The sequence below is a fragment of the Mastigoproctus giganteus genome, chromosome 10, assembly GCF_048544385.1.
Source record: "Mastigoproctus giganteus isolate SK-2022 chromosome 10, ASM4854438v1, whole genome shotgun sequence".
NCBI classification, from domain to species: domain Eukaryota; kingdom Metazoa; phylum Arthropoda; class Arachnida; order Uropygi; family Thelyphonidae; genus Mastigoproctus; species Mastigoproctus giganteus.
Genome location: NC_143584.1, coordinates 171,423,884 through 171,441,197, shown reverse-complemented (window position 1 = coordinate 171,441,197; position 17,314 = coordinate 171,423,884). Strand labels below are relative to the sequence as shown.

General features: G+C 35.4%; 1 protein-coding gene across 1 annotated transcript in view; it reads right to left on the bottom strand.

Moving 5' to 3' along the window:
- Positions 1-17,314, bottom strand: part of LOC150079481 (D-3-phosphoglycerate dehydrogenase) — a 120,835-nt gene that overhangs the window by 35,615 nt on the left and 67,906 nt on the right. Inside the window, exons 6-8 of the mRNA XM_090383731.1 lie at positions 15,521-15,669; positions 11,264-11,416; positions 641-779 (exon numbers count right to left, since the gene is read on the bottom strand). Of these exons, the coding sequence (XP_090239857.1) occupies positions 641-779; positions 11,264-11,416; positions 15,521-15,669 (441 nt within the window). The remainder of the gene's footprint in view (positions 1-640; positions 780-11,263; positions 11,417-15,520; positions 15,670-17,314) is intronic.

Sequence of the window (17,314 nt, the reverse complement as noted above, 5' to 3'; positions counted from 1 at the left end):
GTGAATGGAACAAAGGGTTGCTCTTACAAAGAAAGGCTTAAGTTTTGCAAATTACAGTGTCTGGAGACTAGGCACCGGCAAGGTGATCTGATAGAGGTGTATAAAGCCTTGAATGGTTTGAGCATGCTCAATGCTGATGAGATTCTGCCTCTTGCTCAAAATAATCACCTTAAAGGGCATAAATTCAAATTGAGGAAAGACAGATGTAGGATAGATGTGCGGAAATTTGCCTTTAGACAGCGGGTAGTTGGTTGGTGGAATAGACTTCCATCCCTTGTCGTGGAAGTTGATAGCTTAAATAAATTTAAGGCTTAGCTGGACAGGTATTTCGAACGAATGGAGGGGTGAAGTGGAAGGTTTTTTTTTTTTTGGCCGATGCTGCATAAGCTTGCATCATATGTCTCTACTACTAATGCTAATAATAGCGAATATAATTATTACTGACATAAATGGTTTTATTATTGAAGAAGGCAATACATTCACCATTGCAACTGATAGGAATTTTTATTTCAGAAAAAATAAATAAATAAAATTTAATTTCATGTGTACTAGAGAAATGTTTTATAGGAAAATATAAAAATCCTGTAACAAGACTAAAAGACGTATTTCAACATCTAATTATAAATTCCATAATTCTCACCTAATGTTGTAAGTTCTAAACCGATGCTTTTAGTAGTGGACGGAAGAAGTGCAGCAGCAATTTTACCAAGAGCATCAGACAGGGCTACCCAGGGTCGGTTAGCTTCTGAAAGTATGTGACAAAAAGTAGGCGCGTTCACCTAAAATTAAATTAAAAAAAAAAGTTTTAATTTTTAAAATAGGAATTTCCTTAAATTAAATCAATAAATTCAGTTATATGAGAAGCATATCTCATTACAGTAATTTCCAGTTTGTGCTATAACAGGATGATTCTTAGTTGAATCATCCTGTTATAACACAAAAAAGGTTGAAACTCACCCATGAATTTTCATTCCTTGGTGTGTTTGCGAGGATGGGGGACTACAAATGCATCTAGTACACAAGGAACATTTTGTTCACTGCTTCTGCAGAAAATTTTTAACCCATAGAAACAACTTATATTTGCAATGTGATTTCAATACATTGAAAGTACCTTTGCTGTGAAGGTATTGAAATTTTATTCAAGATTTCTATACCTTCACAGCAAAATTACCTTTTAAACCAACAGTACCATAATCTTTTAACATTATCCTGAAACTCGTGCATAATGTGGATTTGATATAGAAAAATTTTAGGTATTTTCTTATGAACTGAGCTGAACCCCTTTTGAATGGTGAGTTCCATGGATATTTGTTTGGAAATTGCAAAAATTGTTACCCTAATGTCATCTAAAGTGGCATTAGAAAGAAGGGCATGTAAGCGAACATAAAAGGAGTGTAAGAACACTCCTTCATGGTCCTTATTCCAACTGACCCATACTCACAAAACTTCTTTATAATCTCGAAAATGCAGCTTTGCTTGGACAGTGAATGTTAGAGAACTTTAACAAAATTTTGTTGCTATTCACTGCAAGATCATTTCCAATTAAGATTCCACAAAAAAAAAAAAAAAAAAAACAACATTACTTGAAGGTAAACAAAATACAACAGTTTTGTTTACCATCAGGCAATAGTAATGATGCAATTTCAAACAGATTGTGACAAACTGAATACTTGAAATGAAAGGCTGTCACTTGCTCCAGTTACATAATATCCTCCACTAGTGGCCTTGCACAATTCTTTTTTTTTGTATTAAGCCCAATGCTACCAATTGTAACTTGGCAGCATTATACCTAAGACAAATAACATAAGTTTACTTTTAAAATGAACACCCCTGTATATTCAAAGTTTTACTTGAATAGTTTCAGAAGTAATGTGTGTTGTTTATGCAGAGTTAAGTGAAATTGGCAAAATGTAGTAATATGTGCATATGCATTCATTTGCATTTTTGTGCTTTTAATGGTTATGACTGAAAAATGTCTAATAGTTTTATGTTTATAAGATTTTCCTCACAGTAGAATCAATAAAAACTGCTAAACTAAATTAAACGTGATGTAATCAAATAATGATTTACAAAAATAAGTACTATTATATCACATAAAAGGAATTGTTACAAACTGCAACAAGTAACAATGAAGGTATGCTAACTATCATCTTCACTCAAGCAAAAATTAAAAAACAAACTACCAAATAAAAATAAATAAAATTAAAAATACAAAATAGATAAGCAGGAGTCCATTCACCAAGGAAAAGGCAGGGTCTCCTGCTTAAAAAATTGTGCAAGTGCTGCCAAAAACAAGGAAATAACCAACGTCACAATACAAAATCCAAATACAGACTCCCACTTACTTCTTCATGGAGGCAATATGACTTGTTAAAATTCCAAAACATTTCTGTCATGGCCTGCTAACAGCAAAGAACCATGGATGCTTTATGTGAGTGATCAAGACAGGCACAACACAAAATAAATCTTAAATATGGTTAGCTCAATAACTAGGAAGCAACTCAAACTGAAATATGAAATGAAAATTTCATATCAAACAAAGCCAATCGAGAAGCCAAAACCAAAATACAAATATGCAATGCAATATTTACTAATCCAAATTACAAAGCAAGACAGCAAATTAAATACCAAATAAAATTTTAATTATTTTATTATTTATATTTTATTTGGTAATTTGATTTTAATATAGTTAGGGAAGGATGTTACATGGTTTAGTGGTGTAGGAGATTAGCTTAATAAACCATATTAGTGGTATTATAGTAATAATCTTAATTTGATTTTAATTTTTGCTTGAATTAAGGTAGCATATGACATCTCTTCAGTGTTTTTGTTGCAGTTTGCAACAATTTCTTTAACATGGTGCATTGGCATTTAATTTTGTAAAACATAAAATCAATTTTTATTAATGAAAATAAAAAGTGCAAGACAACACTTATATTTAAAAATTTTCCTTAAATAAGCATTAACTCATTAGAAAAGGTAAAGCACTGGTATAATGCAAGCAGAATTTTAAAAACAACCAATAACTTCTTCAGATTTAAAACCACCAAGAATTTTTCAGAAATAAAAAAGAAAGATGGATCTGTGAGGCTTTGCAACACCATGTACGCTGTGATTAGCAGTGCCACAATTGCTTGAGTTAAAGGAAAATTTTGAAGATAAATTTCACAAGTCACCTCCAATGGATAAAACATAATTACAATTTTTTTTTTTTTTTTTTATGTAAACCCCAAACACAAGAGGTATTAGAACCTATAGTCCTTAGTACTGTGCTTGGGTTGGAAGTTGAGAAGATGAAAGAAGATATTTGTTGACATTGGACTTGAACTTCTGTAGATTGTAATTTTCAGGAAATACGTATGAAGGGTGTTCCAGAAAACGGCAGTTGAATAAATAAACGAGGAAGATGAAAAGTTGGTTCTGTGAGTTTGAAGTTGGACGGTAAATGGATGTTGGCTGGTGGCGGCACATGTTCGGACTGTTTTGAAAGAGAGAGCGGAAATTATAGAAGCCAATTCAGAAGAACAGTACCCATGGAAGTATCTGTAGAAGAAGCATGCAGCAGAAACAGTACGTCTATGAGAAAGCGAGTGGAGAGATTCTGTTAGAGATGAATCATTAATTAACCTAACTGTCCTCTTCTGAATGTAATCAAGAAGCCTGAGAGAGGTTTTGGGTGCACCACCCCAGATGTGGGAACAATATTCCATTGCAGGGCAGATTTGCAATTTATACAAGAGCGAGCAGCTGTTTGGAAGAAAAGTAACACCGAGAGCAAAAGAGAAAACCAAGTTTTTTAGATGCAGAGGAAGCGATATTTGTAATGTACTTGTGCCAAGAGAGATTAGAAGTCAGGGTAATCCCCAAAAGAGATACAGCGAAACTTCCCTTTAACGGACAGCCATGGGGAACGAAAATGTGTCCGTTAGAGAGAAGTGTCCGCTAACAAGAAGTCTGAGGGAGAAAAAAAAAAAAAAAAAAAAGAATGAAAGAAAAATCGTTAAACGTTTAATGTAAAATTAAATTAAATACAGATTTTGCACAATATTTTTGTAAATAATATACATACAATTGTGCTATGCATATTATGACTTTATCTTAAGAAAAATACATACAATAATCACTTATTTTCTTCTGCACCTTCTTCCGGCTGATAATTTTTGTTTTCAACATTTGTTTGGAGTGAAGAAACCATCGAAAGTCCTTCAGTATCTTCTTCAGCGGCGAAAAACATTTTTAAACGATTGATTTGTATGAACGCTTCTTCTATTTTCATCGGTGGTTCGTCGTTAATATGTTCTTGGACAGAATGACCTCCTTCCATTTCTTCATCCTCATGAGGAACTTCTTGAAAAATATCGATGATAATGTCGTTGATATCTAGAGCACCATCTTCTGTAGTGAGGTTTGAGTCTATATCTTTGTAGCCAGGATCACTTGCAGCAGAAGTATCGTACATTATCGATAGATGTTGAAGTTCTTGTTCTTCTTGGTGCTCCACATTGCTGCTCACAACTTCAATTTTTGCGTTTGAGAAGCCAGACTTTACAAAACAGTTCACGACAGTTTGTTTTCTAATTGCGTTTACTGAACAGGAAATCCACTGAATCGCATCTATGATGATTATTTTCTTTGCAAGGTCACTTGCACATGTTACATCGTTCATGTTTGCAATGAGATGTCTTAAAACACGTTTTCTGTAGTGAAGTTTAAAATTTTTTATTATCCCTTGATCCAAGGGCTGACACTCTGCAGATGTGTTTGGTGGCAGAAAAATTATTTGAAATGTTGGACAATTCAATGTGCGGGTGAGATGCAACATTATCCATGAAAAGAATAATTTCTCTGTTTTGACGAATCATGTTTTGGTTAAAGTGACTTATCCATTCGCTCATGATATCTCGTGTCATCCACGCTTTTTTATTAGACTTCCAGTCAACATTCAACTTTATGCCGTTGAAACAACGAGGATTTTGTGGTTTTCCTATAACAAGAGGTTGTTCAAAGTCTCCCAGCATATTTGTACACAATAGTACAGTCAAGCGTTCCTTAGAAATTTTTCCGCCCTGGCACTTTTCGTTTTTAAGACTCAGTTTTTTCAGGAAGAGCTTTAAAAAAAACAACCCTGTTTCGTCACAGTTGTAAATATCCTTAGCTTCAAAATCACGACATAAATCTTCCAATTTGACGGTCCACTCTGTTACAACCCCAGTATCAAACAGATTCACCTTCACTACTTACGGTTTTCCAAGAAATTTTATGCCGAGTTTTGACCTTGTCTAGCCATCCCACAGAAGCTTTGAACTCATTTACTCCCATAGATTTTGCAACCCCCAAAGCCTTTTCCCTAATAATAGGCCCATTAATGGGAATTTTTTTAGCATGTGCGCAACAAATTTGAAGTCCAACAATTTTCGGGAATGATTTTTGAACCTGATCATTTCCGTGTTGCCAAAATTGTTTGAGCAGTTCATTTTCTTTTGGATGTCGCTTATCTGCGTCTTCCCGATTTTGAATTTTGCAGTGAGAGTGCGAACACTATTTTTTTGCCGATCATACGCATTAATGAGTTCGACTTTATCTTTTAAAGTTAAATGTTTACGAGAAGACATTGTGCACTTCACACGACACTGAACAAAACTGAAAACTGAAAAGACGAAAGGCCGACCATATCCCTCCCCCCTGCACACACCAAATTCATCAGAAGTTTTACACTTGCCTTAAAATTCTTGAAAAAGGGTTTAGAACCGCAACGTAAACCTTGATAAAATTCAGAGAATCGGAAATAGAAAATAAACACACGATTGAGGCAATACGTGGAAGAAAAGTTCCTAGAAAAAGGGCCGTGAGCTCGCCCGCTGTCCGTTATGAGGAGATCAAATTAAGTGCTAATCTAAACGAAACAGTGCAGATTGCCTGTCCGTGTCCGTTACAGAGAATGTCCGCTAGACAGAAGCTGCAAACACGTTAAAACCAATGGAGGTGAGTTGGGGAATTTGAAAATGTCCATTGTAGAGAGATGTCCGTTAACGAGAGGTGTCCATTAGAAGTTTCACTGTATATCATTTTGCCTAGAAATCGGAGTGTCACTAAAGATAAGCATAGGAGCAGAAGAATCCTTTTTGCGAGACTGAGTTTTAGAAGGGTTGAAATCAACTAAGTTGTCTTTGCCCCACTGGAGAATTACCTGAAGATCAGCATTTAAGGAATTGGTAGCAGATTTTCGAGAAGTTGAAGCTGATTGAGCAGGACAAGGTTTCTCAAAATGGAAAGTGGAATGCAATGTGCGATCATCAGCAAAACTATGGATAGAATTTCCAGTCAATGGAAGAAGGTCATTAATATACAAGAGGAAAAGAGTGGGGGAAATAACTGAACCTTGGGGGACACCGGCATTAATGGAGAAGTTAGAAAGAATTAATGGAGGAGCCATCTACCATCACCCTCAGTGAGCGATCAGAGAGAAAACTGGATAACCAATTACTAAAAACAGTTGGCAAACTATAAGATGGAAGCTTGTTTAGAAGACCTTTATGCCAAACACGATCGAAGGCCTTTGAGATGTCAAGAGCAACTACTTGTGTTTTACTGAACCTTTCCATTGAATTAGTCCATAAATGGGTAACATAAGCCAGAATATCACCAGTGGATCGACACTGACGGAATCCATACTGGCGATCGTTGATCAGACGGAAGGTTTCTAGGTAGTTTAAGAGTTGGTGGTTAATTGATTTCTCCATTACTTTAGAAAGAGTAGAAGTAATTGCAATGGGACGATAATTGAATGGGAGGGATTTGTCACCCTTTTTAGGAACTGGCTGGATATGAGCAAATTTCCAAGCAGAAGGAAAAACCTCTTTGGAATAAGAAAGTGAAAAAAGGCGGCAAAGAATAGGAATACATTCAGCACAGGTTTTGAGAACAAGTAGAGAAATACCATCGAAACCTCGAGCTTTCTTAGCATCAAGATTCGTCAAAATCCTTCTGACATCCTTTTGATGGTAGACTACAGGAGGCATTGAATGGAGCATGTTGGGAATGGTGGGAGGTGTTTTACCAAGATCATTAATACAGATGCTAGCAGGTCAGCTTTATCCTTGGCTGATAATGACAGCAGAACCATCTGGTTTGGACAGAGGTGGGAGCAGAGATGGGCAAAAGTTGCGGCCAATAGCTTTGGAAAGAGACTAGAATGCTTGGCTACCTGGTCAAGATTAGGGCAAGAAGCAAGTTTTCTACTCTTAGCCTGTTCAAACTCTAGTTTGGACTGATTAATAACTGCTTTACAATTGTTGCGAGCTTTGGTGAAGGCAGAAAATGAAACTGGAGAATTAAAAACAAGCCAATTACTATATGCAACATTCTTCTCTTGAACAGCCTTAGCACATTTATTGGAAAACCAAGGTTTATTTAAAGGACGAGATTTTAAAGTGGAGTTTGGGATAAAGGATTCCATTCCTGCAAGAATAATTTCACTGACACGATCTGAGCAAATGTTGACATCAGAAGTTTTGAAACAGTAATCCGACCAAGGAAAAGAAGCAAAGAAGTCTCGCAGGTTATCCCATTTTGCATTCTTGTAATGCCAAACAACAAGAGGTTGGGAATAGCCATGAGATAAAGATTCCATTGGAGAAGAGACAATCACCAAGTTGTGATCTGAAGTGCCTAAAGCACCTCTCACTTCGACCGTGTACTTAGAAGGGTTGTTTGTGAGAAAAAGATCAAGCGTATTGGCTGTATCATTAGGATGTCCGGTATTCTTGTAGGTAAATGAACAATCTGTGCAAGGTCATTAGTAATTGCAAAAGCCTCAGCATCTCGACCAGCTGGATAGGCGTGACTAGAAAACGGAAGCCAGCTGGAGTTATGAACATTAAAATCACCAAGGAAAATTACCTCACTGTTAAGAAAGTTGGACTGGAGAAAGTCAAGTTGCAAAGAGAGGAAGTCAAAGAGCTCCAAGTGATTAGTGGAGTTGGGAGAACGGTAGAGACAACAGATGAATTTGACACAGTGAGGTAGAGAGATTTTAAGCCAGAGAAGATCAAAGAGAGGAGATTCCAAATTTCCAAGTCTCTGACGGGGAATATGAGAATGGACATATGCACAAGTACCACCTTCGAGGCGAAAGGAATCATACAGCGAATAATTTGGGCATCTGAGATGAGCAGTAGTTGAATCAACAGATAACTGAGATTCTGTCAGAAAAAGTACATTGGGTTTGGCGGACTGCAAGTGGAAATGGACATCGTTGAGATTAGAATTCAGACCACGTATATTTGTGAAATTGATTAGGAAGTGCTTGCGAGGTTTAGATCTTTTCGCAGATAAGTTTGCTCTATTAGTTTGACAATTCAAACTAATAAAAAAATTAGTTTGACAATCGGTACAAACATTTCAGTAACAGGTTGGCTGGAAGATCAATCAAACAAAAACACAAGAAAATGGAAAGTGAGTTATCCAAATTATCTCAGCATTCAATGAATGGTGAAAGATATGTGTGCATCTCTTACCGAATATACAAGTACTCCCCATATCAAAAAATTACATTTCAGTACAGTCAGTCATCATATAATATGGTAGTTGTGTTCCTAGAAGTAGAAGCTCTCGTGCAATGCAAAAATCATGCAATATAAATAAAAGCAGGCCTTATGGGAAAAATAGGGTTGTGCCGACCACTCAAGGCTGGACACATTTTTATAACCAAAACATTACCAAACACAATAATTGTAATAAAATACTTACATACTTTATTACAATTATTACGTAATGAAATACTGATAATGCTTTTATCGTTTGCAAACTTGTTCCTGATCTCATTTTTGTCTTAGCTTCTATCCAAACAGATAACACACATCCTATCTCTTCCAATTCTTTGTATTGATCTAATGGATTTTGTTACACTTTGAGTTGTTCCTGCTATAAAAGTAGCTTTTATTTTTGCTGAATTCTTTCTAATTGTTCTCAATGTTGCCTCATTTAGGCCTGTAGCACGCACAATATCATACATTCTTTCATTCCACTCAGTTTTAAATTTTGTATTTTTTGAAAATATTTTCTTTTTCCTCTCTGAACCTGCAGTATCATCAACAGCACACTTTCTTTTTGCACTTTTTTCAAGTATTTTACTAATTTTTAGGGAATAAAACACAATTACAGTATAAAAAGAACAAAACAAAGAGGAGGCATTTTTGATATGCACAAACAAGCAGCACACGTGTAGCAACTTAGTAAACAACGCAGTAAATATCAGCTAGGGCGATTCTGCCATTTCTTGTAAATGCAAAGTCGAATCGTGCATAAGCAAATTTCGTTTGTGTTATTTGCAACATCGTCCCCCTATTTATAAATCGTGTATGATCGAATTTGTGTAGTGTAAACACTTGTTATATGAGAACTGAATACAGACCCTCCCTGACTTATGTAAGGGTTGAATTTGATTGAAGCAAAAAAGAATGTTCAACAAACATGTAAATATAATTATTTATTCATTTTTTTTTTTATCTCATATGCAGGAAAAATTACAAAAGTGTACAATTAAAAAATTTCAAAAAAATTATAAAATTACAAAAAAAAAAAAAGAGGAGACAGGCATAACGTCAGTAAGTTTTAACTCACGAGCATAGTTGCCAAAATCAACATCTTCAGCTGATAAGTACGCCGCAGTATCTTCATAAATACTTCTTGCTTTTGCTTGAATGGCCATTAGACTCTGGAGCATTCGCTTCCGAATCTGATTTTCCATTCATATTATTAATAGCTTTTCCATCTTCGATATAGTGCCAAAACACTGTTTTTTGATTGCTGTTGATCCTTTAACATGCTCTTTCATACTTGCCTGGTCTTTTAAAATAGTATTCACTGTTGAAGTGGAGAGTCCTAATTCCCACGCAATAGATAAACTTTGTCTTGCTTTTTACTTCTTAATCATTTTCATTTCTAAATCAATTTTGTTTTGTTTCATTTCCTAGCACTGCCACCACTTGCACTTTCCCTTCATCATTATAATAAGTAAATAGGAGTGAAGAGAAGATCCTGCAAATTTGTTTTTTATATGATTGAAGATTTTAGTTAAGGGGAAAACACATTTGCCATAATAACATAAAAATCCACACAATTCCAGTCATTGGTATTATCGCAGATGCAATAAGATCAAATTTACTACCCATTTATAATTAGATTGCACTAACAGAAAAGCCCAATAAACCAGGAACTGCAAATTGTTTTATGGTAGTGACCTCCAGAAGTGTATCCCCCTGCTCACGCTATCACACCTCATGAAATTTCTGTTTGAACTGAAAAATGTGAACTTCTAAAAACAAGAGTTGGCCTACAATATCTTGTGAATACAGCAAATGACAGTGTGTTTCCGACTAATACAACTATAGTAAAATGGGAAATGTAGCTCTCACACATTTGACATTTTTTAAGCTTTGTAAAGTTGTATGTATTACTGCACAGGTCGCTATGTTCAGCTTGGTGCTGAGTTTTGCATTCACCTGATGTTACTAAGACAAAATCGTGCATGAGCTAACGCGAAAATCTCATTATACTCTCATTGTTCCCTAATATATCAGTCTCATTGGAGAAAATTCGCATTGCCAAAATTTATAGCAGAACTGACTGTACTACTAAAGGATAATATCAGATTTATACCTTACACTGCAGATTACTGCATCTCAATATTGAGAACATGCTTTCTTGGATTACAGAAGAAAACTTATGTGCAATGGTTAGCAACTTAATTTTTTTTATAGAATTTTAGAAAACAGTGGAGGACAAGCTGAATATGTTAACTCTCATTAAACTTACCTTATTGGACTGTGTGTGTGTGTGTGTGTGTGTGTGTGTGTGTGTGTGTGTGTGTGTGTGTGTGTGTGTGTGTGTGTGTGTGTGTGTGTGTTAAAATGTTTATTTTTACTCTAAATTTTTTAAATTAAATTAAATTACTCATACTAGAATACCACCTTAATCAGTTTCACTTTACTTTTTTTTTGCTGGGTTATCCTGTATAATTTTAATTTAACAAACATGCATGTGGTAACAGTAGAATGGTATAGTAGTCTATTTCTTAGTATTTTAAGATATGAAAGAATACCAAAATAAAACATTTATAATTCTATGAGGGGAACAAGGTCAAAAAGCCATATTATAAACAAGTGTTTACATTATGACTGTGTGTGAGAATGATCAATCAAAATTATCCAATCATACTTTCAACTTTGATCTGTTTTACAGATTTAGCAAATCTAAAACTTACTACACCAGGCACAAATTTTCCATGTAATAAATCGACAAACTGTTCTGCAATTTCCTCAGCTACACGGCTCTGAGCTTCAGATGTGCTGGCACCAAGATGAGGAGTACAGATAACATGAGGATGCTGAATAAGAGGTATATTCTTTGGAGGTTCCTGAAGGGAAAAAAATTCATTAAGTACAGAAGTAGTATAAAGTACAAAAAAATTCACGAAAATTTTGCTTGAGTTGTTAAAAATTCATTCACTAAAATACAGTGTGCAAAGTTTTAAAGCTTAAAAAAAAAAAAAAAAAAAAAAAGTAGGCCTGTTGGCAAAAATTTCTCATTATCCTAGATAATGAAAAATACAAGCTTTTTAAGGAATGTTTGCAAATGGTTAAGTACATATCAAAGCTTCAGCATGTCAGTCCATCTATCCACATGTAATACATGTACTTTCAGAATAATGACACCTTTAGGGATTCAAGGTGCCATTATTTCAATTTTCCATTATCTAGAAAGTTTATTTTTAATATATTTAATGCAAAAATAATGAGGCTAAATAAGAAAGATTAATAATACAATTTTATTAACTGCACATAAAAAACAAACATGTTGACGATCCAATGTAAATTCAGCTATTAAACTCCTGCTTATGCCCCGTTCATTTTTTAAAATTTTTTTTTATTATTATATCAAGTTTAGTCTGCGCAGTAGCACAGTGCATCACTGTCTTCCCCACACCAGGTGGAAAAGGCCTGGATGCGAATCCAGTCCATGACAAACTTTTATGGGCTTTTTTCCCCTCTGTGGCTGAGTTAGTCTGTCTCAGGCATAAATAGCTAAGTTCCCCCCCCCCTCCAGAAACTGGGGCTTTTCATCCAGCAAAAGAGGCAAATCAACCAGAGAACACACACAATATATATCAAGATTGTCACTAAGCTTTAATGTTGTTCTTTTCTTCTGTGTGAAGTTTATTAACTTTAGGAGCCATAGTGGGGTATTTAAAATAAATGTAAAACAGAGTCATAATCTGTCATATTAATACAGAATTCACTTTTAAAATGGCGAACTTAAACAAATACAGTAATCACTTGACTTGCCATTTTCTTTTTTCGGCACTGAAAAACATCTGCGCTGTACTTAAACAACCGATCTCACTGTACCGTTGGCTCGAATGTTCAGTTTTTTAGGGTGCTGTTATTTAGACAGTCTACTGTACTTCCAATGATGGATTTTCATGAAATTTTATATTTAAATAAATTACAGTCAGGAAAGGGATAATATATTTTGAAAAAAAAAAAAAAAAAAAAAAAAAGTGCAATAGAGCCAAAATATGTCTGCCAGGGATGAAAGTTGATGACTTTGGAGAGCATCTATCATTTTAGGATACAAAAAATGTTGGCATTGTTTTACACATTATTAACAATATTAAGAGTAGATCTGAGATCTACACTTAACTACAAAATGCTCATCGTGGACTAATGTTATTAGTGGAGTCCCTTGGGGTTCAGTGTTGGGTCCATTATTGTTTTCTGTATTTATAAATGACATTGATGATGTTATATCAAGCTTAATGTCCAAGTCTGCAGACGATACAAAGGTTGGCAGGGTTGTCAAGGACACTACGCTGCTGCAACAGGATCTGGAAAGGTTGAGCAGATGGGTTGAGAGATGGCAAATGAAGTTTAACATTGACAAATATAAAGTACTACATATGGGAAACAGCAACCCCAGAGTAACGTATCAACTCTGTGGTACTACACTGACAGTGGTAGAGAACGAAAAGGACCTGGGGGTAATTGTGCAGGAGGATATGAAGTTCTCTGAGCAGTGCAGACGGGTTGCAAGAGTAGCTCATGGTGTCTTATCAATGATATACAGGAATTTTTCTAGCAGGGATAAGAAGGTGATTATTCCCTTGTATAAGGCAATGGTCAAGCTACACCTTGAGTACTGTATACAGGTCTGGAGGCCTCATTTCAAGGATGTAGAGCTGCTGGAACGAGTACAGAGAAGGGCAACAAGATTAGTGAATGGAACAAAGGGGTACTCTTACAAAGAAAGGCTTAAGTTTTGCAAATTACAGTGTCTGGAGACTAGGCACCGGCAAGGTGATCTGATAGAGGTGTATAAAGCCTTGAATGGTTTGAGCATGCTCAATGCCGATGGGATTCTTCCTCTTGCTCAGAATAATCATCTGAGAGGGCAAAAATTCAAATTGAGGAAAGACAGTTGTAGGATAGATGTGTGGAAATTTGCCTTTAGCCAGTGGGTAGTTGGTTGGTGGAACAAAACTTCCATCCCTTGTTGTGGAAGTTGATAGCCTAAATAAATTTAAGGCTCAGCTGGACAGGTATTTCGAATGAACGGAGGAGTGAAGTGGAAGATTTTTTTTTGGGCTGATGCTGCATAAGATTGCTTTCTTGCATCGCATGCCTCTACTAATGCTAAAGATATTTTAACCACTGCTGTCTCTTTCCATTCCGGCTTCCCCTCCGTCACACTGTCGTGTTAGGTGGCATTGGAGTCATGGGCACTGGCAAGATATTTTGCAAGGTGGTGCATGTGGGAATAAATTTTTATTCACCAAATTTTGGAAAAAAAATGCATTATTTTAATTAAGTTAAGTTTGACTGATTTACGTGTACAGCTGAACCAATGTTTTGTGATTGGCGGGAGAAAGGACTTGTATTGTTTTAATGTTTCAATAAATTACTTTGATATCCAAAAGGTGGTACACTTGCACCATCTTTGGACTTCAAATGTCCATGGTAGTTGGTTGGTGGAATAGATTTCCATCCCTTGTCGTGGAAGTTGATAGCGTAAATAGTAAATAAATTTAAGGCTTAGCTGGACAGGTATTTTGAACGAATGGAGGGGTGAAGTGGAAGTTTTTTTTTTTTTTTTTTGGCTGATGCTGCATAAGCTTGCTTTCTTGCATCATATGCCTCTACTAATGCTAATGATGAGAAAAAGTCACAAGTTAGGATTCAAACTGAAAATGTTTGCAATTCTGCCCAGACACAATAGAAGGGTACTCATGATGAGTCTTATCAAATCAATTCAGACCTGGAGAGACTGTGCAAAGCTTATTGCAGTAGAATTTTTCTCATTGTGGTCTGTGCATGTTAACAGGAGAGACGTTTTTACAAATATGGAATACACTTAAATAGAAGGAATGCAAAAATATTTGTTAATGCTAACGAGGCAGGTGGTAGGCGGGTTGGGAAACTGCTGGCTTGGGGAGAATACATAGACTAATAAATTAAGCAGCTGCATGCAAAGGTGAATTTTGAAATTGCTTTTATTGAGCCATGCAGCAGTCTGAAAAGCAAAATGTTGGGGATTGTAAGACCAGCTGAGGGTTCTCGTGGGACAAACACATATACATGAACTATATTACGCTTGTTAAGAGAAAAAAAACAGGTGCATGCATACTTTCATGTACACTAGGAGTATGTTAAACTTCAATTATCTCTTCTCAGCCCATCTGCCTAATTTTTCTATATATTGTTGCAGTAGCATGCTCTGATTACTGTCATTAACAACCTTTAAAACCACCATCTTCTTCTACTCAACCATTCCTTTATCCACAACAGATGCTTGCCCCTAATATCACACTGTTCCAATCTGTACAGCAGTCCTTCATGTGGAATGATATCAAAATTTTTTCTCCAAACTATGTATGACGTCAAAATTATTTTTTGCATCCAGTTCCTTTGTTGACACATCATAGTATCTAATCAGATTGGTCAGACAAGATTGTCCCTTAACAAATTCATGCTATGATTGTTGTATAACTTTCTTGTCCAGATGGTCTGTATTACTTCTTGAACCACTGACTCCATTATTTTCCCAGGAACAGAAGTCAAGCTTACAGGTCTGTAAGCTTGATTTCTTTTCATGTCCAACTTCAAAGTGAAAGTTAGAAAAGTGAACCCTTTTCCTATATAAAACTTATTTCATTTAGGTAAGTATCATATATGAAATAATTCTGCCATTAAATTTTTTACTGATCATCTTTAGGGACTCAAACATCAGTATCATCAAGAAAACACTAAGGTTTAAAAAAAACAAAAAAACAAAAAAAAACAGGCACATTAAGAAACATTTGAGCCATGCTCAAAAATCTAAAAATAAGTATTATAACATAGAAAGCAAAAACTGAGTGGTGTAGTGCAGAATGTTTTGTTTTATTTATATTGCTTCATTAAAGTACTTCATTTTTTAAAGAGCAAATATGTTTATAAAACAGAATTTACAATTTATTTCTTACCTCCAAATATACATCTAAACCTGCTCCTCCACACTGACCACTTTCCAATGCTCTTAACAGAGCATCCTCATCAATAATACCACCCCTAGCACAGTTAACAATGCGAACTCCCTTTCGGCATTTTTCAAACACAGCATCATTAATTAAATCTAAAAAAATAATTTAAAAATATATTTTAGTGACATTATCTTTGAAATAATAATCATAAATCTTTTCTTATTAAAAAAAAAAAAGACCCCTGCCATGCACCACCAAGAATAAGGAATCAAAACTGCAATTTTTATCACTTTTGTTGAAAGTGATAAATATGAAAAATAAAGCTTTGAAGATTGATCAGCACTTTATATCTGTATTTTTGGACAATCATTGAATGTAAAACCTGAATGAAGGAAATATAATAATAAATTCAGAAGGAAAGATAGAGGTCCACAGAGGATTCACAGTATCTAAGGTTTTGTAGAATATGTTAAGGAAATGTCTATAGTCCTAATAATAACACTAAGGTTGGTGTGTTTACTTTGTCACCAGTGCCAAAGGCAATGCATGAAAGAATGATATGAATTACCATTCACTTAATCACTACAGCAAGACACCATACAAAATTCTACACAAAAAAAAAAAAAAAAAAAAAAAAAAATGGGAAATTGTCTATGATCTAATTTAATTTTAAAGTGAAATCCACCAAAAGTGAAAGTTTAAATGAAAGTGAAAACTTGCCTAGTAGCCTCTACTATTACTTCCTTGAATGGTTCCCATTTAGAATTTACTGCTGATAACATCATAAGATTGTCTCACTGTATAGAATATAAAAACTGTCTGAGACCACTGCAGTCACCCTTACAAAAGCCTTTCCTTTACCCTTAACAATAGTCAAAGTAAATTCCACATAAGTATATCCTGCCACCCAGTGGGTCTTTTACCTGCAGGTTCTTAATGGATGATGAATCACTGCTTATAAATCAGATCAAGAGTATTGCTTCCTCTTGTTACCCCTCTAAAGTGCTGCTGTAGAAAACAGCCATCCAATAAATCTACAAATTGTCTTGCTGTTGTGTGAGTGACCAACCCACAAGATCCAGTAAATATCTGAAAAAATTTCCCATTATAAGAAATTTATGTTTACTGGCCCTCTGTTTCTTTGTATAGCTTTTCATTATATTCATCACAGTCATTTGGCATATGACACACTCCTGGTCTCATTTTTGTTTTCCCAGAGCTTGTATCACACCAAACTGACTCAGCACTGCTCTGGCCATCCATGTCAACTGGATGTGCTGCCTTAGATTCTATGTGCTTCTTAAATAAGTATAATCCCTTTCCCCTCCTGTGCTCTGTCCTTTCTATACACATCATACTCTCCATATTCAAATTCTGCATCACTCATGTCTGAGTGACACCATGTCCCCAATATCCATACAGTGTCTTCATTTGATGACTTAATCAGTACTTCAAAATTCGTCATATTTATTTACTAATCACATGTTTATCATATTTATTTACTAAGCACATTAGTGCACATGCAAGTATACATGCACCTGTTCCTACTCTTAGCTAACCTAACACAGCCCGTGTATTTACTAATTCCATGGTGACCCACAGCAGGGTTTGAAATCCCGACACCTTGCTTTCCAGGCTGCTATATGTTCCAATAAAAGCAATGCAAGAAACACCTCTGCCTGCAACTAATCTTTTAATTTGTGTATCCCCATCTCCAAGCTAGCAGTTTTCCAACCTGCCTAACTGCCTTGTTAGCATCAGAAAATACATACCACAGCATTTCAATTGTTGGTGTAA